Source organism: Camarhynchus parvulus, chromosome 4 (assembly GCF_901933205.1).
Source record: "Camarhynchus parvulus chromosome 4, STF_HiC, whole genome shotgun sequence".
Lineage (NCBI taxonomy): Eukaryota > Metazoa > Chordata > Aves > Passeriformes > Thraupidae > Camarhynchus > Camarhynchus parvulus.
Genome location: NC_044574.1, coordinates 7,402,137 through 7,416,161, shown reverse-complemented (window position 1 = coordinate 7,416,161; position 14,025 = coordinate 7,402,137). Strand labels below are relative to the sequence as shown.

Sequence of the window (14,025 nt, the reverse complement as noted above, 5' to 3'; positions counted from 1 at the left end):
ACATGAAATTTATACATAGAGGGAGGACTTTGCAACCCAACTTTCATTTAAAAATAGTAAAAAGTTTTAAAAATTGAGTGCTAGAAATAAATTCTGATGTGTACCTACCACCTCTTCTCCCCAGCAGTGCTAAAGCTTTCCCTAAGTCAGCAATGCTCCGTGAAACACAAAACCTCCCAGACAGCAATGGAGAGTGAAAGAGCCAAATCCAAGTCCTGTAACTGCCACCTTTCTCTTGTGTGACTGAATAAGCCTAGCAGTTTCCTCAGCTACCAAGAAAAACACTTCCCCAGCCTTTCTCCTACCTTGCCTGCTACTTATTTAGATCTTAAAGTCTCCAGCTCAGGGAATGTCTGTCACACACTTGGCAGAGCCCTTTGCATAATGAAGTACCAGCTTAAATTGGAGTAACTGATGCCATGCTGCAAACATAAAAAGAGGAGAAAAAAAAGTGCTTTGAAGCATCAAAGGATATTTAATTAGTATCACATCTTCTCAAAACAAATAACATTTAAAGGTAGAATTTCTGACTTTGTTTATGGGTCCTACAACACAAGGTAAAGAAGAAAAGTAATTATCAAAAGAAATAGCAGTCACCCCACTGCATGACCTCTGAGTACAAGTAAATCTATTTATTTGTTTAATTTGTCTTAAAAGAAAAAGAGCATTACTTGAGAATCTTCCCAGCACTTGGCTGATCCTCTCCCCAGTAGTGAAGATCTAATCCAAAAGGCATGAGGGGAGCTTTAGCTCTTTCTTCTAGTTTTCTTCTTTTACTGTCAGGATCTTCCAAGTTTGCTGTCTCAGAAGTTGCAGATTCACTGGAGAAAATTGATGAGAAGTCAATAGAGAGCACCAATGACCACAACACCCTTTTCTTTCTTTCTTTCTGTTTCCATTAGATTTTTTTAGACCAACACTAATATTACCTTACATGTACAATTACAACTACTTTTCAAGGTTGTCCCTTTTTTTTTTTTTTAAGGAAGACATGACACAACACCACACACTCTGCAGCTCACTGCATGTTCAGCTAGTGCTGGCTAACACATATATCACACTGTGGGGGAAGAAACTCAGAATCTGATGGGGGAGCAGTGGATCATGCATACTGCACTCCCACAGGAGCCACAGATGTGGTATTGGAAATCTCAGATCAATTCCAGTTTGCTAGGTTTTGGGGGCTTTCCTGGCCCATGCAGAAGAGCCTTTCCAGGAACATGCCACCAAACAGATGACTCCAGCCTTATCCTCAAATCACAGCCAAATGCTAGGCAAGGCTGGAGTTTCACCAAACTTTGAGCAGGATTGATAACAAATATGTCTTTGGAAGCAATATAACATCTCCAGGCAGCACTGACAGCATAAGTCATTGGGAACAAAGAGATGTTGAAACTACTTGGCTAACTGAACATTAGGATACACTCTGTTCAGCTGCAAACAAAATTTACCCAAATAAGTGGGGTGTTGCTGGCAAAGAAGGGATCAGTGAATTTTCATAATGCCAAATAAGATCTGTATTAACTGAGCAGGAAAAGTTTCCTGAAGATCCTGGTGCAATCACCAACAAAATCCCAAACGTTAAGCAATGAATGTAACTTCAAAATGAGATCACGTCAGCCTTGTCAGCCTGCCTGGTTCTCGAATGCTTGTCTGTGTGCTGTCATGACTAATAAACACAAGAGATTTAATTTCTGTTTGTACAGAAATTAAAACAAAGATGACCTGGCATGAGGAGATGGTAGCTTTGGGAGTTTGTCTCTGAGGAGTTTCAGGGTGGCAGCTGCACAGGTTGGATCAAGCTCATCCTCGTTCCCTCTGAGCCGAGTGCCGGAGCTCAGTGGAGCTGCTCCTGTTGATGCCTTTGCCACTGGGGCTTTTGGAGGTGCCTGGGGTTCAAGCCCTGCAAAAAAAACTTGATGTTTAGGAGGGATTCACTTCTCCCACCCTCACAGTCCACCCAACCAGCTCAGGGTGCTGACTACGTCTTCCTGCTTTCAGCTTGTGTTAGACATCAATCCCACTCAGAGTGAAACAGAATTATTTAGAGCACATTTGTCCTTTGCGGATACTAAACCACACAATTTGCCAGAAGAAAATATCTAAGTGCTGGCAGAAGAAGGAAGTACACCCAGAGTCTGTCCCAGGGGCAGGAAATGCCGGAGCTACACCAGGCAGTGATGTTCAGCACCAGCAGCTCAATGGTGGGGTAACTTTAATTACTTTATACAGCCAGATTGCAGACTCAGCATGGACTGTAAGGATGGAATTAGATGGGCTGAGCTGTTAGACAGCACTTGCCTCTACTTGCTGAGCTGGAGGAGCAACTCTATTAGCCAGTAGTAGCTACAAGAACTTTTCAGCGAATGACAGCTACAATCGGAAAGATCCCTCACACCAATGTGATCTATCCCCTCAGAAAGCCCTTTTTTGAAATAATTTATTGAAATGCAAGGTCTCATCCCTCAAAAAAATCCCTAAATTTTATACAAGAAGTCATAGTTTCACAAACCTAAATTTTTCAGCAAATTATCTGAGCCTTCTTATGAAAAGTAACTAAAATTTATCTAACATGTTACTTGATTGTAACTTTTAACCTTTTGCCCAGTTCTAACCAGCCCTGAAGCTGCACTCAGAAGTATTCTTGCTTTGCTAGTCATTAAATGTCATTTAACATATCATACACTAAATGCATCAGTAAATAGATTAAGTAGAAAAGGAAAAGCTAATGTTGTATCTGTGATCAGCCATCTGAGTAGGAAATTGCAAGACCCACAGCAGCAGGGAGGCTTGGTACACTAAATATTTTTATTTGAGAGAATAATGTATTTTCCATGAACAACATTAGAACAATTTGCTGTGACCCATCTCACCACCTTATAAGGTCTCCCAGTAATTCATCCTGACCTTGACTGGTTTGCATCACTCATTCCCTTTCAGCCATGGGGTGTGACTGCACAGATGGCACTGCCTCACCAGAACCACAGGCCAAGATGCTGAGGCGGCAACCTCTGAGATCCATCCCTGGGAATGCATTTTCCAAGTATCTACATCAGGAGCTGAGTCCTTGTGCAGGAAATGACATCCAAACCTGTTTTCCAAGCTCAGGGCACTGAGAAGAACACCTGTTTAACCTGATTCCTGCACAGCCTCTCCCCAGAGACAGCGGCAATCCTCATTCAAAATCCAGAGTCCATCCTGCTGCTCAGCACATCTGGCACTGCTGCTCCCTTACTCACTCCTGCCCACACCACACACTAACAAAAGCTATGAACACTCTACATTCTCCAAAGTCAACAAGCCTTTAAACAACATTACAAAAACAAACAAACAAACAAACCCCCAAAAAACCCCATCCAGAAACATTTAAAGGTCCAATCTCTGCACTAGAAAACAGTCTACAGAAGGACCAGGAATAAAGGAAATTATAATTAAATATAATAGGATGGACTTAAGCAGATATCTAGGTTAAATAGCAGAAGAAATTATTTCATTACACTTATTAAGCTGTGGACTTGCCATTCAAGAGAGAGAATGGTGCCTCCACAAAAATGTGCTTTTAAACAGCACTTCAGTGGCATAATAATACAGGAATTCTGAATTTATGTCTCTGGAAAGGGGGCAGGGCAGGGCTCCATCTCAGTTCACATCACAGGCTACAAAGGGAAAATGCCTTTTTTAGGTGTTTTTACCAAAGTGAAACAGAATTAACCAAAACATTGTTGCAACCACACTTTAGAATCATCAGTATTTGGAGAAGCAAACTTCCTTTAATGACAGAAACAGTTACAAACAGGGCCTTTGGCATGAACAAGGTTAACTGAGAAGAATATGTCATAAACCATCAGTAACGCAGAATTGCTCAGACTATATTTAGCACTTAAACTGCCTTCTTTTCCCTTTTTTTTAAGGACCCTTTCTGAAAAGCATTGTTTAAAGCAAATGTTTTGAGAGCACCTGTATGTGTACTATTTACAAATAGTTTAAGAAAAGTCAGAAGATAGCAGGTTTGACACCTCTCATCTTCAGAGAAAATACTTGCTATGTACTAGAAGTTCTCAGAAAACCCTATTTTTTCCATTCTTTTCCTATGGAGTTTACAGGAAGCATGATTGCTTGTTCACAACACTGGTTTGGTTGAGGAGGAGGGGAACAGCAGAGACAAGCAGTCAGCAACAGACAGGAAAGGCAAGAGAGATAAATGGACAATGTGACATTTAGACAGGTAAAAATCACATCTGGAAGATCAATATAGGAATTCTTAAGAGTTACAAGAACAAAATATTTTCTCATTGATTTCTTATTTTAAACTATTGACAGAAAAATAGCTAAAAATAGATAACACTAAGACATCAGTAACATCACCTCCACTGTGGAGTTTTTAAAAAGTATTTATATATGAAAGTAAGTTTTGCTAACAAGATAAAGACAAGAGTGACCAGGGAGACAGCCCCAGCTAAATGGTGTCCAATGTCAGGGCGGGGTTGCTTTGTTTTGGTTTTAAAACATAGATGGGATTAAGTACAGTTTCAAAAGTAAAATTCCTCTTCAGAATTCTGCTGTTCTGTGTGGTTTATTTAACAAGTACAGTACCTGGGCTCAAATTGTGCCAATAGCAGCTCTGAGAAAGAATCATAAAAGTGTTTAAATCCCCTTTTTTGTTTAAATTGACCAAATGGCACCTATTGCCTGAAGCAATAAAGTAGCCCATGTTCACAAGATAAATCTATAGCAGGAAAGAGAGAGGCTGGGGTTTCAGCTGAAGTTAGGCTGCTGAATGCTGACATTATTGATTTTAGCTAGTTCAGCTGGCCTTGTAATTAAAATGTAAATTTGAGAAAGAGATTATGTCCTGACAGAAATGGTGGGATTAGGGGGAGATAAAAGCCCCTCAGTGAAAATTCAGAGAAAAAGCAAGCCCAGGTTTCCTCAGCTGTGTGGATTTAGACGAAATCAAGCTACTTCAGATTCACTGAAGTTTAATTGAAAAAACAGAGACAGAATATAAACAAGTATTATGGACTTCACCTTTCCTGAAAAAAAATTAATAATTTCTGCTCCCCATTTGTTGAATCTTAGTCAAGCCAAGTGTATGTGATTTACAGTAGTACAGACACTGTCCTAGACTGTCAGGAAAATCCAGCAGTTCAGGTCCAGTATTTCCCCTCTCACTCTGTGCTCACAATGAAAATGCCTGCTGGTATTTTACTCAGGAAGGACAATAAGCCTTGGACTTTTCAAAGCTTCCCAGTACCTTTGAATGTAGCTATGCTCATTTATGTGAAATCTTGGAGTCCTCCTTTGGAAATTCAAATTAAAGAAAAAAAGATAACTAGGGTAGTTAAGGAGAAGAGTTCACTAATATTACATAAACACTTACTTTGGCTTACTGGAATTACAGAATATGTTGATATAATGTTACCTCTCATTAATTAACCCTACTTATTACTGCTTTACAATCATAGTTAAGAACCAGAAAAACACAAATATACAGCATTTATATCAAGCCCTTTCTATACCTTACACCCTCACCTTTTAAGCTTCTTCCTTATGATTTTGCATCCCCTGGCCATTACATAGATCCTCTGAGGGATACTGCTGTGGCAAACTACTTGAAAGTGTACCAGCATCTTGTGCAGCGAGTATTAATTTCCAAGAACTTTAGCAGAAATCAAGTATACCTCATAACCTGTTAAATTTTTTGGGAATTTTTTATTTACATAGAAGGGCCTCTCCTGAAAATGAGGAAAGTTTCCATGATCCAGCTGATCCAAGTTTCCAGCTGATCAGGATGCATCAGAAGCATCTACAGACAATACTTCTACATGAAGTATTTTGTTCGAAAGGATAATCAGGTTTTTTCATAAATGTGAAAAGTTAATCTTTATTCCAAATACTGCATTACAAACATTTATTGTCCTAAGTGTAGCTAGGTCTCTGTAGGTTCAAGCTGTGCTAAAGGAGGTTGAGGCTGGATATTAGGAAAAATTTCTTCACTGAAAAGAGCAGTTAAACACTGGAAGAGGCTTCCTGGGGAAGTACTGGAGTCACCATCCCTGAAGCATTCAAAACATGAGTAGATGTGGCAACTTTGTGGTTTAGTGGGCATGGCAGTACTCAGTCCAAGGTTGGACTTGATGATTTTAGAGGTGTTTTCAAATTTTAAAGATGATTCTGTGATTCCATATAGGACTTGTGTTTGTGCATATACAGGTATATCAAAACACACTAATATAACAAGGCAATCTCACTTGTAAAATTATAATTAAATACTTCTGGAGTTTTATATCCTAAGAGAAATGGAGACCACACATGCATTTCACTACAGAAATTCTGCTCTGGAGTTTTAACTCCAATGCTGAATATCTGTTTGCAATACATTTATGATAAATCAACACATGTTATTTACATCATGTAACAACTACATCTTTTCTACTGAATTCTTTTTTAAAGGATTCACAGTATTATTAACAGAAAACTTATTCTAGATACTAGACTTGTCAAGCTGAGAAATACAACAGTGTGTTGCCTGCATTTTCCAAATTTAGGAAAAGGAACCTGAATTTCAAAGAGGTAAATAAGTAATTCAGCCTAACATTCCCCCTGTAAAACCTGATATGCTTTTTCTCCTTAGAGAAGTCAGGTAAAGCCTTATTTAGCTTAGACAGTGTAATTCTAAGTCTCAAACTCAGCCCCTGACAATGGTACTTTACACACTCTGGAGTTTGCATGTTTGTTTCAAGGAGAATTCCCTCAGAAGTTCCTGAGGTATGAAGACTGGATAAATCAAACCTGACTGAAAAGCTGGACCCAGACAAACTGAGAAATCACTACAGTAAGGAAGGAAAATGCTTAGGTATAATTTTTAATTTCCATCTAGCCAGCACATGTGTGTCTATTCAAGGATTCAACAGCAGCCACTTAATACACAGAAAAGCTTGACTGAGATGCCATCATATTAGGAAAGCCAGTCTGGGGACATCTAACCCAGAAGAAGCACATTGCATTGTGAGGAAAAGAGGGAAGAATTTCAGAAATGGATAGAAGTAACTCTTGGGAACTGTAGCTTTGATTCCCATATGAAAGAAATCTCAAGCAGACTCTAAGATGCAATGTGAGCCTCTAAAGTAGCTATCAGAGACCTAAAAACATTCAGCTTAAGGCTCAAATACAAGAGAAGCAATCTTATTAACCAGAGTAGAAATAAAGGTTTGTGACTGCACAGTCATTCCTAATATAATTATGGATAAAGATGAAACTTGATAACCAATAGACTGCTTCCATGCTGATAGTCCCAAATCAGATGGTTTCCTCTATCACCTGTAAAACAGCACTAGAACTCCCCTGTCCCCAAAGCATTATTGCACAGGTAAGTAATGCCTGCAATGAGACACAGACAAGAACTGCCAACTAAAGGGGGTGCTTTGGACTAGAGCTGAAAACTGTTCCATTTTCATGTGGGAAAGCACATCCCTCAAAAGAGCAAAAGAGCTCAGCTGCAAGCCAGGCCAAGACCACCAAGGGCAGGAAGGAAATTAATTCTTTGGCATCAGCCAAAAATTCTGTTCTATGGGACGAGAGCAATGTCAGGGCCGCAGAGTTCCCCCCGTTACCTCATCCACCCTAAGGCTTCATACCAATGGAACCAACAACTGACCAGCAAAGCCTGGAATGTGGAAAATCTCCTGTGGAAAGAAGATTTTATTTCCCCCTGAAGTTTTCCTTTAAATGAATAATGGCTCCATTTTCCAGGGCTGAGCAATGCCAGCCATACAAGGGCAGGTCACTCATCAGTGCTATCAGCAACATCAGTGCTCAGGGGTGAGATTTGAGCAACCGTATGAAAATTATTTCCAGTGTTGTTTCTTTTTCAGCCAAATATTCCTCTTTAGCACCACAGTGCATTTTAAATGACCCTGTGGTCCCACAGGAGAGCTGGCCTCTTGTCAGCTGCAGACATCAGATGCAAGTGTAAATAAGGATTATACAAATGGGAGGTCATTAAAATTCTGGTAATGCTAATTTGGCATGACACCTCTAATGGGTTATATCTTCACACTTCAATTATCTAATCACCTAAATTCTTTTAACAAATTTACATTTCATTTTATACATCAAGATTCAAATTGACTTGTTCAATTCTACCTCCACCCAAACTGCACCCATGCTCAATTCAATTTCTATATTTAATATCATCCCAATTTTGAGACTATAGTTATTAACCACATAAACACAGATAATACAACTGCACGTGTCTATATACTTATGTACAGAACTTGTCTTTCTAAATAAATTTTCACTTTTAAAAAGTTTTTCAGCTCTCAGGAAAAGCACAAAATTTACCTTGTTGGTACGATACATCTTTGTGAGAGCAGTGAAAGGAAATAAAGTGACATTTAAATCAATAATTTACATGTCACATTTCAATCCATTTCCACAGTCATGTTTTACAGCTTTGTTTTCTGGTTTACTGTATCAAGTTAATCTGGCTTGTTCAGGAAAAGTAACAACAAAAGGAAAAACAGCTTTTAGCCATTCACACTTTCCACATAACACTGAGCTTCTATTTTATACGGGAGGTTTAATGTTCCAGTTAGAACATTCCACTCATGCAGACTTCCATTTTCTAAGCTGTGATTTTCAAGAATTCTGAGTTATTTTCAGACCATTTCCTAAACTGGGAACATATATAATAGCTTTAAATGGCAGTAAGTAAAGCTGAATGTCTTCAGAAGCATCAGGAATGATTAATTTCTTCCAAAATGTTATTTTTTAATGAACACATCAGATAAAGAACAGCCAAGTGTGACCATTAGCTCCTACATAACCACAGGTATACAAAATGAGAGGTTTTGTTTTCTGATTGATTGACTATAATCAATACTTCTTCACTATAGTGACTTCTTCACTACAATGTGTTTTCCTATCAGCAATAGTTTAAATACAAATTGGGAATTTCTTAATCCATTTTGATTTTTAAAATATTCTGAGTAGATAGCAGGCTTCTTCTTTTATCCTTCCCTATAAGAAGGAATTCAAATAGCAGCTAAGTATTGTGTTAGTGTGATACAAAGGGTGGTAAGATGCTTTATTTTTAAAAAATGTGTACCCATGAGGAAGATGGGATAAAAGGGAAGAGGTAAGTACATTTCACTTCCAGTGAAAGCTGGCAAGTACAAACTGAACTTTTTCATGTTAGAATTACTTAGGCTGCTGCCAAAGATACGAAAAACAAGTTCCAGGTGGTAGCTGCAGCCTGACAGGTAAACTGCAAAAATGGGAAAAATAAGCATCAACAGGATTGAAAAAGCCACAGCAACAGCACCACTCTGACACAAATACTCATGGACAAATGCAGAAGCAAGACACTGCTTACAGGTTTTTAACTTAAAGCTTTCTGATGGCAGCTACCCTTCTCTACAATGCACTGAAATCTTGGGAGTCCTCAAATATACTGAGTTACACAGAAGTAAAGCTGCAGACTTACTAAGCAAGAAGGCACAAAGGACAAGGAGCAATGCACTGAAGCTGAATTAAGACGAACTTTCTTCAGTAACACCACTCTCAATTTCGCAAGAACACAAGTAATATAACTTCATTTTAAAATTACCTAATTTTACTAAGAATGCAAAATTATAGTTTGTCATCTGGTATGTGCTCCATGGCTGTAATTCTACACTTGAAGGCTGAGTTGCATTTAAAATCTTCTAACAGCAACACCTAAACAGAAAGAGCCACCCTGCAGGGCTCTAAGTTGGCCATTCTATGGGAGGAAGTGGCTGTGCATAGCCAGCTGCTACTAATGATGGAACAGCACCTTATCCCAGCTCACCAGACTGGCACCAGTATTTGTAATATTCAGGCTCATTGCCAACCTCACTTTGCAATTCCTTCACTCCCAGTGTGTGCTCTGCACACCTACAAGCACACAGGGTGCTACTCCTGGCTCTGAACTCCTGAGGAAGAGGAATGGCATGGCATGGCATGGCATGGCATGGCATGGCATGGCATGGCATGGCATGGCATGGCATGGCATGGCATGGCATGGCATGGCATGGCATGGCATGAGCTGAGGAAGATCCTGTGTGCTCTGCACACCTAGAAGCACACAGAGGGTGCTGCTCCTGGCTCTGAACTCCTGTGGAAGATGATGGAATGGAATAAGCTGCTCGTCTTAGTTGCTCCTGCTCCTAAAAGTATTTGTTTATCCAGAGCCAATCACTGCTCTGGTGTCCATGTAATGACTTCCTCAGAGCAGGCAGAGATTACCCACACTGCTGATCACTTTATTGCTTCAGCATGGCTGTTTATTTACCTTGGTGCAGCAGTAACATGCAGGGATAAAGCTTGTCACAGCTGGGCAAACTCACCATATTCCTTCCGCAGGTGGTCTGGAATGTGGGGCTCATAACCTTCCTTCTCAGGGACCTCCACAAACTCATCTTCATCCTCATCCTCATCATCATCATCCGAGGCTTTCATCTACAGAGATATTTTTGTTGGGGTTATTTTCTCTTTATTTTCATGTGAAGACTGTTTTTCATTTCCCTTCATGCTGAAAATATTTTGCAAACATCCTGATAGCCCTACTGAGACTTCTCTATGTCAAAAGTATTTCCCTAATTATGTATTTAATCTTTATCTAAGATTAGGCCTTTGCTTAACATTCTATCTCTAAAGCCATACTCTATCCTAAGGGCTTCCTTAAAGCCCCTTTCATCCATTAGAACACATGCAGCTGTTGAAGTCTGAGAAAGTGTGAAGCTATAAAATAAGACCAAAAAATCTTAAAATAACATCAAGATTTTGACTTAATGAGCAAATTACAGTCTTAACTCTTCTCATTTTGATGATTTTACTCATTTACCAGCACTCAAATAATCTGTGGCATGTTAAATGGTATCACAAATTGTTTAAGAGTTCAAAACCAGAGCAGGCAAACAGGAGGCGAAGCTGATGAATGGGCAAGCTAAAAGTGACCCAAATAAGAATATTCAGATCTGTGTACTACAGTGGTTCAGTGTGTTTCTTCACAACAGCACTAAGAATAATTTCATACACTCATTTCTTAACTGATTTGGTACATCCCAACCATATATACCACCAGACAGCACACACTACTTTGATAAAGACCAGCAAAACAGGATTTTCTTAAATGTGCACTTGGTCTGGCTTGCAGTCTGAAATTGAGGATCTATGAGTAGGTGAGAAAAAAAAATGGAGTTCCAACTAACCAGTGTAATTCATCCACATAAGTGGCTCCCTATGTGTAATTTTAGCTAGCAACTGCTGTATATGTGCCATCAAATCTATACTTTTTCTAAGCTTGTTCCATAGCTGAAAATGATTTTTATTTCTACATTGCTCATAACCTAAAAGAATCTGCATCACCAGAAATGGCCTGTGCTATCAGAGCTTTAAAAAAGCAAATGTCAACTAGCCTAAAAATGCAACAATGATGGAAACTTTAAGCTTTATTTCCTTTACCCACGTTTAGAGTCACCTCATTCCCAACAACATAATCAGTACTTTATTATTATATGTTTGCCATGTGCTTTTACAAGAAAATAGTAAAAGGTATCCACTAAACCCAGCCTTAGCACAGGCTACCACTTCTTCCACTTCATTGCAGCAACCCAACTGACAAGGAATAGCATAATTCTCACTATTTTCAGATGTGTTCTTTACTTCTGTTAGTGCACCTGGATTCAGTTAATATTCATACCAACTACTCATTGTTACAAGCACCAGAGGATACTGCAGGTTTTGCCTGCAGCAGAATTTTCCCAATCTAATTCACTACTCTAATCTTGTGTCACAGCTGAGTTCCTTTAAATCATACATATACTCTGAAGCCAAAAATCCAGCAGCTAACCTCGGGTTTATCAAATGTGGTTAAAAAATTAAAATAAATAATAACTTTAAAAAACCCCAGTATTTCATTTTGGCCATAATTATTTGTAAGCTGGACTGTATTAATTTCTAACAAAGAATGTTAATTGCTATTAATACAGAGATATACATTAACACATAATGAATGGATGGTACAAGTTAGAAGCAAAATTCTACAAGCAGGACATCATCATAATTTTCATGTTCAGGTTCCATTTCTTACCAAGCTATTAAAAAAAGATTTCACCAAGATAAAATTTGTCATAGATTATCTCAGTCTGCAACTTTGTGCCATAATGTACAAACTGACTAACTTCCACATCATAAAAAGGGAAAGTAAATTCAGTCTATTCCATTTGTTTTCACTCAGTCTGTAAACAAATAAACAGCAACAGGTTTTAGGAACAGAGAAATAGTGTCAAACAGGCAAGAGGAAAAAACTCAGTCCAGCCTGATCATTTAACTTAAATTGCCAGATTATACCTAAAATAGCAGGGATATAATACCAGCACTTCCTTGCATGTCATATCTGAGAGGACTAGAGGGAAAGCAGAATACTATCTTTAATTGAAATTTCACCTAATTTGTTCATATCACTCAAGGCACATATCTCTGTATGGTAATATTCTAAAATTCAGTGGATCTCACTAATCCTCCACTTGAAAACTGCACTGGAAGCAACTTTGCTGTATTACCTGCATGATCTAAAACTTTAAAGCACATGAAAAGCCTGACAGAGAAAAGGCATAATCAGATGCAAATTCACTTTGTTTAGGTACAATCCATGAACTGTGCATTCAAGTACTATAGAAAACATTAATCATAGGAAACTGTAATTTTTGTTATCAGTCTAACACTAACCAAAAGGGAAACCTGTCACTACCACTGACCTGTGAAACGTCCCAATTATACTCTTCAGAAATGACAGGAGCACTTAACTTCCTCACTGGGTAAATGACGACAATCAATCAACTTTGAATAACAATGAGCCACGGAGCTGAAAATTATTTTTTGTATAGAATCTACCCAGGAATTTATGAAAGGTGAAAAGCAACCCAAGGTTTTAGGGGCATTATGGCTTTCAGCTAGTGCAGCACATATCAAACACTAAACAGAATTTATGTGTTTTAATTTTCTAAAAGGTAGATGTGGACTTGGTGCTACAATGCATAACATATAATGCCAGATTTTAAATATGGGGGTCATTTTCATAAAATATTATGCGTATTGTTCACACCCTTGAATTTCCCTGGAGTCTTCTATTAAATTTAGATTTCCTGAAAAAAATATTAACCGCTTAGCTAACTAACAGGAATTAAGCCCTCTTTTCCCTTCAAACAGACATGAAGTCTTCATCTTGATAAAATCCTTAACAAGTTAAATAAGTTATCTTTTTACTTTAAAATATTGAAGTTGTCACTGTTGGAAATTCAAGAAGTTGCACAGTAATAGCAGGTAGTTATATCTCAATTTACTTCATTCCAGCGGTACTTTATCAGAACCATCCCATTTATGTATGTTTGTTCCATTTCCTTGCAAGAGAAAGTGGGAGAGCTCATGGGCAATATTATTAGTCAGAAAAGTACGTTTTTTAAAAGTTCCATAAAGCAACTTCTACAGAGGTAGTGGGAAAGCTCAACTCCCTCCTATCTATGCTTCCACTACAGGAAAACTTTTTCAGTCAATTAAAAAAATAAAAATAAACCATCCACTATTAAATCAGAAGAAATAAATATTTAAAACAATAGTTTTAAGTGGCCAATTAAGTAAATTATAATCTTTTTAGGAATGAGGGGTTAGGGTACTTGCAACCATGAAAAAGGAGAGTAAGATAAAAACAAATGAAATTTCTAGTGTGCCATGGCTGAAGGGAAGTAAAATATAAGAGCAAGTGATAAATACCACAATGTAAAGCTTTTCTTGTAGTGTACAAGATTAAATACCTCGAAGATAGGTAGTCACAAAACTGCTTGTTTCTCAATCACCTGTCAAAGAATGTGAGAAAGAAGCTCCTGGGTTCAAATCCATCCTAATTATCAGGTGATATGAGGAAACTCTCTAACACAGTTATCACAGATGGACGGTGAACAGCCCCTCTCTGTCACTAGAGAATGGTCCACCAGATCCCCAGAC

The 14,025-nt window shown here is 38.4% G+C and overlaps 1 protein-coding gene across 1 annotated transcript in view; it reads right to left on the bottom strand.

The window, feature by feature from the left end:
- The window catches only part of UVSSA (UV stimulated scaffold protein A), a 45,591-nt gene that overhangs the window by 15,294 nt on the left and 16,272 nt on the right, over nt 1–14,025 (bottom strand). The window contains exons 7-9 of the mRNA XM_030947794.1: nt 10,371–10,482; nt 1,726–1,903; nt 672–821 (exon numbers count right to left, since the gene is read on the bottom strand). Of these exons, the coding sequence (XP_030803654.1) occupies nt 672–821; nt 1,726–1,903; nt 10,371–10,482 (440 nt within the window). The remainder of the gene's footprint in view (nt 1–671; nt 822–1,725; nt 1,904–10,370; nt 10,483–14,025) is intronic.